The sequence below is a fragment of the Thamnophis elegans genome, chromosome 5 (assembly GCF_009769535.1).
Source record: "Thamnophis elegans isolate rThaEle1 chromosome 5, rThaEle1.pri, whole genome shotgun sequence".
NCBI classification, from domain to species: Eukaryota; Metazoa; Chordata; class Lepidosauria; order Squamata; family Colubridae; genus Thamnophis; species Thamnophis elegans.
The window spans coordinates 100278743-100286142 of NC_045545.1; the positions used below are offsets into that span (position 1 = coordinate 100278743).

General features: G+C 56.9%; 1 protein-coding gene across 1 annotated transcript; it reads left to right on the plus strand.

Moving 5' to 3' along the window:
* The first annotated feature begins 524 nt into the window (after positions 1-524).
* DNTTIP1 (deoxynucleotidyltransferase terminal interacting protein 1) lies at positions 525-7400 on the plus strand. Its single transcript, XM_032219006.1, has 13 exons — positions 525-687; positions 784-854; positions 978-1074; positions 2037-2135; positions 4098-4166; positions 4518-4574; positions 4669-4730; positions 4987-5032; positions 5218-5276; positions 5375-5435; positions 6584-6655; positions 6794-6849; positions 7136-7400. Exons 1-13 carry the CDS (start codon positions 577-579, stop codon positions 7296-7298), a joined length of 1023 nt encoding a protein of 340 aa, XP_032074897.1. The 5' UTR covers positions 525-576; the 3' UTR covers positions 7299-7400.

The following is a 7400-nucleotide window of genomic DNA, read 5'->3' on the forward strand; positions in this document are numbered from 1 at the left end:
TGCTCGTATTTACGACGGCTGTCCGTGTCCCAGGGTCACGTGACCACCTGGCGAGCAAAGCCAGTGGGGAAGCGGGATCCGCTTACCAACCGTGTGACTCACTTAACAACTGCAGTGATTCACTTAAAAAAACGAAGGCAAGGAAGGTCGTAAAATGGGGCAAGGCTTGCTTAACAACCGTCTTGCTCAGTTGTGGCCATAAGCGGAGGACTACCTATATATATCAGCAGCCCCTGGGGGACCAAGAGGCCGTCAATCCCCCCCCCTTTCCAGGCCCAAGAGCCCCCCTTGAGGGCCAACCCAGACTGAACCCCCCCCATGGAGGCCAAATGCGCCCCTCACTCTCCTTCCTTGGGGGGGGGAGATAGGGAGTTCTTTCGGGGGGGAGGGGAACCCCAACGTCAGGGGTCTCCAAGGCCCCTCCCTCTTCCTCTGGGGGGGCTGGGGGGGATCCCCCAGGAGGTGGGGCCTAAGACTCCGCCGTTGCCGGGCAACGGGCGCCGCTTCCGGGTCTGTCCGCGGCGCATCGGTGACGTCAGAGAAGCGCGCCCGCGCCCCGGGGACGCTGGTCGGAGCATGGGGGCCGCCCGGGAGGTCGAGCCGCCGCCGGCGCAGGACGAGGAGCCCGAGGACGACGAGGAGGAGGAGGCGGCGGCGGCGGGGGGCGACGGGGAGCCCGGGGCGGCGGTGAGGGCGGGGCCCGCAGGCGGGGGAGGGGCGGGGGTGGCGGGGGACCCCTCTGACCCCTCCCTCTTTCTCCCCCCTCTCCCCCCCCCCCCGCAGAGCCCCTGGAACATCATGATCAAACACCGGCTGGTGCAGCGGCGCGGGCGGCGGTCCCAGATGATGACCAGGTGAGCCCCCTCCCTCCCTGCCCCCCAGCCCCCCCCCCATATCTGCCTGGGGAGGGGGGCTGCTTCCGGTAAGGGGGCTGGGGCGACCACCCACCCTCCCTCCCTCCCTCCCTCCCTCTGCAGCTTCACAGACCCCGTGGTCTCCATGGACCTCCTGCGAGCCGTCCTGCAGCCCAGCATCAACGAGGAGATCCAGGCCGTCTTCGGCAAGTACATGAAGGTAGGGGGCTGCGGAGGGGGAGGGGGTTGGGGGAGGGAGCAGCTGCCTGGCCAGAGGCGCCCCCCCCAGCCCCACCTCCCAGGTGCCCCTGCCTCCTCTGGTCCATGCAGCGGCTGCCCCAGTGGGAGGCCAGGAGGGCGCTGGGGAGCCTAATAAAGGGGCAGGGGGCTTGGGGGGGGGGGCTCACATATATACCAGGGCTGCCTTTCATAAGACCGGCCACTGGGTGAAGCCACAAATAAATGCGGGTAGTCCTAAAGGTGCTTTTTTTCAAGTGGCAACTGGAATGTCTGCTTTTTCTTCGAAGACGTTTCGCTTCTCATCCAAGAAGCTTCTTCAGCTCTGACTGGGTGTGTGGAATGGAATGGCTGATGGTTGCATGTAAATCCTTCCCTCCCCTCCCCAAATCCAGTCAGAGTTGAAGAAGCTTCTTGGACAAGAAGGGAAACGTCTTCAAAGAAAAAGCAGAAAGTCCCGTTGCCTCTTGGGAAAGGGAATCTCCATGGACAAAGACAGGCTGTCTGCAACTGACAAGCGCTTATTTAGTGCCCGAAGTTACAACACTGGAAGAGGTTGTGATTGTTTTTCACACTTACAACCATCACAGCGGCATCTCCGTCATCACCTGAACAAAATTCAGCCGCTTGGCCTCGTATATATGACGGTTGCAGGGTCCCAGAGTCATTCATTCCCTTTTGCAAACATCTTAACAAGCCAAGTCAACGGGGGAAACCAGATTCACTTTACACTAACTGAACTGCAGTGATCCACTTAGCAACTATGGCAGGAAAGGTCCTAAAATGGGACAAAACTAACTGAAGAAGTGTCTCCCTTAGCAGCGGAAACGTTGGGGGCTCCGTTTGGTCGTAGGTCAGGGACTTGCCTGCAAATGCATCCATCGGGAGGGTCGCCCGTGCTGTCCTCGGCCTTCTGACCCTGAGCGGCTCCTTCCTTCTCTCCAGTTTTTTCAGAAGGCAGCAGGGAACGTGCGTGAGAATGTCGGGGAGGACGTGGACACGGAGCAGCTCATCCAAGAGGCCTGTCGTAGCTGCCTGGAGCAGGTAAGGGCGGGGGGGGGGGTTTCCAAGAAAGGGCTGCCTGTCAGCTGCTGTTTCATTTAATAATCAGGAAAGAAATCACTCAACTCCATTTGTTTGAAATTAAGTGTACTGTTACTAATTACAAACGAATAGTAGCAAAGCAAAGCTGAGTCTGGTTAATTGGGCGCGAAAGCGAAGAATATCATGTATAGTTCAATCCCCTCCCCTTGGCACCCCAGTCCATACTTGAGAGACCACCTGCTGCCAATTACCTCCCACAGACCCGTTAGATCTCACAGGGTTGGCCTCCTCCGGGTGCCATCTACCAGCCAATGCCACCTGGCTATTACCCGGGGGAGGGCCTTCTTTGTGGCAGCTCCGGCCCTCTGGAATGAACTCCCCGCAGGGATTTGGACCCTCACCTCTCTCCAGGCCTTCCGAAAAGCCATCAAAACCTGGCTTTGCCGGCAGGCCTGGGGGTGATGAGTTCCCTCCCCTCTTGACATGTATGGTTGTGCGACTGTTGCCTATTTTTATTATTTGTATTTTGTCTTTTATGTTCCCCCTTTTTTTCCCCTTTGAATTGTTCGCCACCCTGAGTCCTCCCGGAGAAGGGCGGCATACAAATAATAAAATTCTATTCTATTCTATAGTCCAATAATAATTCCCCCAACTGTCAGGTGGGAGATATCTTCAAAAAATATCATCAGGGTGGAATGCTGGACAGTTAACCTTGGAGGGAAACCCCCTCCACATGCGCAGTAAGATGGTCAGGACAGCGTCTAGAATCTTCCTCCGGCACATCATGATTCCCCTCCCAAATACCATGCCCCCCCTCCCCATTTCAATGGCAGCTGAAGCAGCAGCAAAGCAGAGGCTGACAGCCCTTGAGTGCAGGATGGCGAGGGGGAGAGGTGGGCAGCCCCCCCCCCCCCCCGGGCGAAAGGAGGGCCCTGCTTCTACTTTTTCTGCCCAGTGAAACGCCTCTTTCATTCTCTCTGTCTTCCTTGGGCAAAAGCTGCAGAGCGAGAGTGGCCATTGAGTGTAATACCCAGTTGCAGTGCAATATAATATAATACCAAAAAGGGTTGCACGAAGGGGGTAGGTCTAGTTTAATGAAAAGAAGGACTTGGGGGGGTTGATACAGAGTTCCGACATCTGAGAGGCTGCCACAAAGAGGAAGGAGTCAATCTCTTTTCCAAAGCAGCAGGGGAAGAAATAGCAGGTAGAAATGCAACAGGGAGAGAAGCAACTAAGGAGAAACTTCCTAGGAGGGAGAACAATTACTGTAACCAGCGGATTGGCTTCCCTTCTGAAACTCTGCGTGCACCATCAGGGGAGGCTTTTAAATCGTCCAAAGGGGTCTGGGGGTGCTTGCTTGAACAGAGGGGTTGAACGAGGAGACCTCCAAGGTCTCTTCCCTCTCTGTCTTATTCTGTTGTTCTGATTAGGAACCAAAGGGGGGAATTTATTCCACTACGCCAGTGGTTCCCAAAGTTGGCCACTTTAAGACTTGTGGACTTCAACTCCCAGAATTCTCCAGCCAGCAGAGCAAAGCTGGCTGGAGAATTCTGGGAGTTGAAGTCCACAAGTCTTAAAGTGGCCAACTTTGGGAACCACTGCACTACGCAAAAGTTAAAGGTTGTGTGTAATTACTGTATTCCACTGTGCCAGGAGGATCTGGAAGTTAACTCCTTTCCTCTTTTTCTTCCATTTACCGTACACTTTTTCCTCTTCTCCTTTTCCTCTCCCATTATTTTCATTTTTTGTTGTATTTCTGCGTTTTATATTTTGATAAACCCATAAAAATAGGAGCATTGAGAGGGGGATCATTGAAAGCGCATCTCTGAGCTGCTCAAATCAAGGAAAATGGGGGGGCTGCCTAGGCCTTCCCAGACCATGTCCAGAGTCACCAGCCTCAGGGATTCAGGGACGTTGACCGGCCCTCCTGGTGTCAGTCTGACCAGCCTCCTCCCCCTGCAGGCCAAGCTCCTGTTCTGCGACGGGAAGAGGCCGATCGCGAGAGTTCCCCACGAAGCGGCAGCCATCAAGGTAAAGGCAGAAAGCCGGGCTGGGGGAGCAGCCTATAAGGGTCCCTTTGCCTCCTTGCTGGGAGAAGCCCTCTGGCTGCCCAGCCCTTTATTATTATTATTATTATTATTATTATTATTATTATTATTATTATTATTATTAATTTGTCTTGTATGCCGCCCACTCCCGGAGGACTCCGGGCGCCTCACAAAAGACAAGGAAAAGGGGGGAACAAGACAAAGACAACATATTAAAAACAAAACCAACATTCACAATTTCTATGGAGGTAGATGCCTTCTCTGCAGAGAACCTACACCTGGGGCAGGTGGCCGTTCTCGCTCTGCAGGTACCACTTTCTTCCTCTCTGTGCAGCGGGCGAAGCCCCTGGAAGACGAAGGGAGCCAGCAGGGGAGCCCCATCCCGAAAAAGGTAGGCCGTTGGAGGAGGGCCTGGCAGAAGGTGGATGGCACCCTTGGTGTGGCCAGGAAGCCCTGATGAGGGGGGGGTCTCTTTCCCTTGGCAGAGGAAGGGGAGACCGCCAGGACAGAGCCAGCCCGGTGACCGTGGTGCTTCAGGGGTCAGCACGTGAGTAAGGATTCCTTGGGGGAGGGGGCTGCTCTCCCCCAGTGAAGCCTTGAGAAGCCCCTCGGGCCAAAACCGCTGATTGTAAGAGGAAGCCAGGAGACGGGAGGGAGGGGTTCCTTTTATAAGGAGAGTTGGAAGGTGTCAGTCACTTATGGCATTGGGGGGCAGCAAGGAACCTTCTCCCGTCGTTAGGACAAGCACACAATGCGGATTTGGCCACTTCACAACCCACCCACCCACCCCACTCTGCTTTCAGGGTGAAGAGTAAATCCTGTGAACCGGTGCAGAGGGACGGTCCGAAGGTACGCCAGGCATACGCAGAGTTTGCAGAGCCTTCCCTGGGGAAGAGGGCGGTGGGGAGGGGAGGCAGCCTCTCCGAGGCAGAGCCGAGGGGCTGGACCTGGGCCCCAACCGTCAGCACGGCCATTGACCCAGGGGGCCTCTGGTCAGTTCCTGCCCCTGACTCATGTCCCCTCTGGCCTTGTAGTGGGACCCCCTCCGCCTCACAGAGACCACCAGCTTCGTTCTTGGCTCGAGAGCAAACAAGTAAGGGGGAGCCGGCTACATATCAGTGCTTCTTGGGGGGGGGGGAGATGTTGCCCCTTAACCTTTGCAGGCTTTAACTATTCCCGTTCTGGATTCAGGGCCCTTGGGATGGGGGGCACCAGAGGCCGGCTCTACATCAAGCACCCCCACTTGTTTAAGGTCAGTGTGGTTTCTTCCGGATGCCCCTCCTGGCCACTGGGGGGAGGGGGCACTCCTTAATTCACCCACATACCCCTGCCAGGGGCTGTCAGCAAGAACGCCACCACGGTTCCTCGGCCGTCGGGACGCAGGGAGAGAAGCCAGCATCTGATTGCAGGCATTCGGACTTACGACCAATGGACCTCCCGGATTTGACGTGGTTTGGGAGTTCCGAGAGCCACTGCCCCCCCCCCCCCATGAGAGCACTTTAGGCACTTGGCAGCCATCAGGGTCACGTGGTCAGATGATTGGCATTTGTGGCTGGGGGGCGGAAGGGATTTGCTGGAAAAGATCCTTTGCTTCCAGTCTCCAGCAAAAGATGCTCATTGACTGCAGCTGCTCCTCGACTTACAGCCACAGTTGAGCCCAAAGTTTCTGTTCTAAGTGAGGAAGTTGTAAAGTGAGCTTTGTCCCCCTTTTACAACCTTTCTTGCCACAGTTGTTAAGTGAATCCCCGCAGTTGTTCAGTTGTTAACAAGTGAAACCTGCCTTCCTCATTGACGTGGTTTGTCAGGAGGTTGCAAAAGGGGATCACGTGACCCCTTGGGCGCTGCTGCGACCGTCATAACTCTGAGTCAGTTGGCAAAGGTCCGGATTTTGATCGCATGACCCCGGGGGGAACTTCAGTGTGTGAAGAACGGTCCCAAGTCCCTGTTTTTCAGTGCTGTTGTAACTTTGAACAGTCGCTGAATGAACCGTTGTAAGTCGAGGGCTACCTGTCGTGAGTTCATTTAGCGGCAGCTGCCACGAAAGTTGTGTGGCAACCTACTTAACGGCCGTCACAAGGCACGGCCGTAATTCCAGGCCCAGGTAGGGCCGTTGGAAGAGGAGGGGCAGGTTCGGCTCACACCGCCTTCCTGGCCATGCGTGGCTGAATCCTGCCCCCCCCTTCCCTCCCTCCCTCCCTGCAGCCCAGGGGTCTCCAGCCCCTAGGATCCCCCAGGCAGCCACAGAGCCCACAGGCCTTCAAGCTTCCCTGCTCAGGTCCCCCTGGCATTGCCTCCCTCCCCCCCACCCCACCCCTATCTGTGGGGGACCCCAAGGCTCAGGGCGGCGGCTGCTTCCTCACTTGCGCCTTTTCCCCCTCCCTCCCCCTCTTTTCCCCCCAGTACGCGGCAGATCCCCAGGACAAGCACTGGCTGGCTCAGGAGCAGTACATGAGGGCCACCGGAGGGAAGATGGTCAGTGGGGGGGGGGGGATGGGAGGGGGGCCAGTGGCTTCTTCCCCCTGGCCCTGGGAATCAGGCCGAAGGACGGTGGGCTGCTCTTCTCCTGCAGCGGGAAGGGGCCCACCTCCCCCGCTCTCTCTCCCCACACAGGCCTACCTCCTGCTGGAGGAGGACATCCAGGACCTGGCGGCCAGTGACGAGTACAGGTGGGGCTCAGGGAGGCAGGGGACTCCAGCCCACACCCAGGAGGCTGGAGAGGGGCAAAGGGGAGGGGGGGGGTCAGCTCCTGTTCCTTTGAGAAGCTGTCAGTCCCGGCCTTCTTGAACACCTCCTCCTCCTCCTCTTCTTCCTCCTGCTTCTCCTTCCTTCTTCCTCATTTCCCTCTGCTCTTCCTGTTCCTCTCCTTCCTTCTTCCTCATCTTCCTCTCGTTCCTCTTCCTCCCCCTCCCTCCCTCCCTCCCTCACTCCCTCCCTCCTCTTCCTCCCCCCCAGGGGTTCCCAGGAGCTGAAGCTGGAGGAGCTGAAGCCCTTCACCATCCCTTCCTGGATGATTGGGAAGATGCAGAGATACATGAAGACCCTCCGCAGCGAAGGGGAGCAGCCGTTGCCACAGCAACAGCCACCCTCCCTGCCGGAGGAAATGCGGGAGACTTAGGGGGGCAGCCTCCCCTCCGCCCTCTCCCTGCACAGGATATAATGGTGGAATCTTGTATTTGCTTGTTGGGGGGTTTAGAAGAAATAAAGGCCTCTGGTTGAA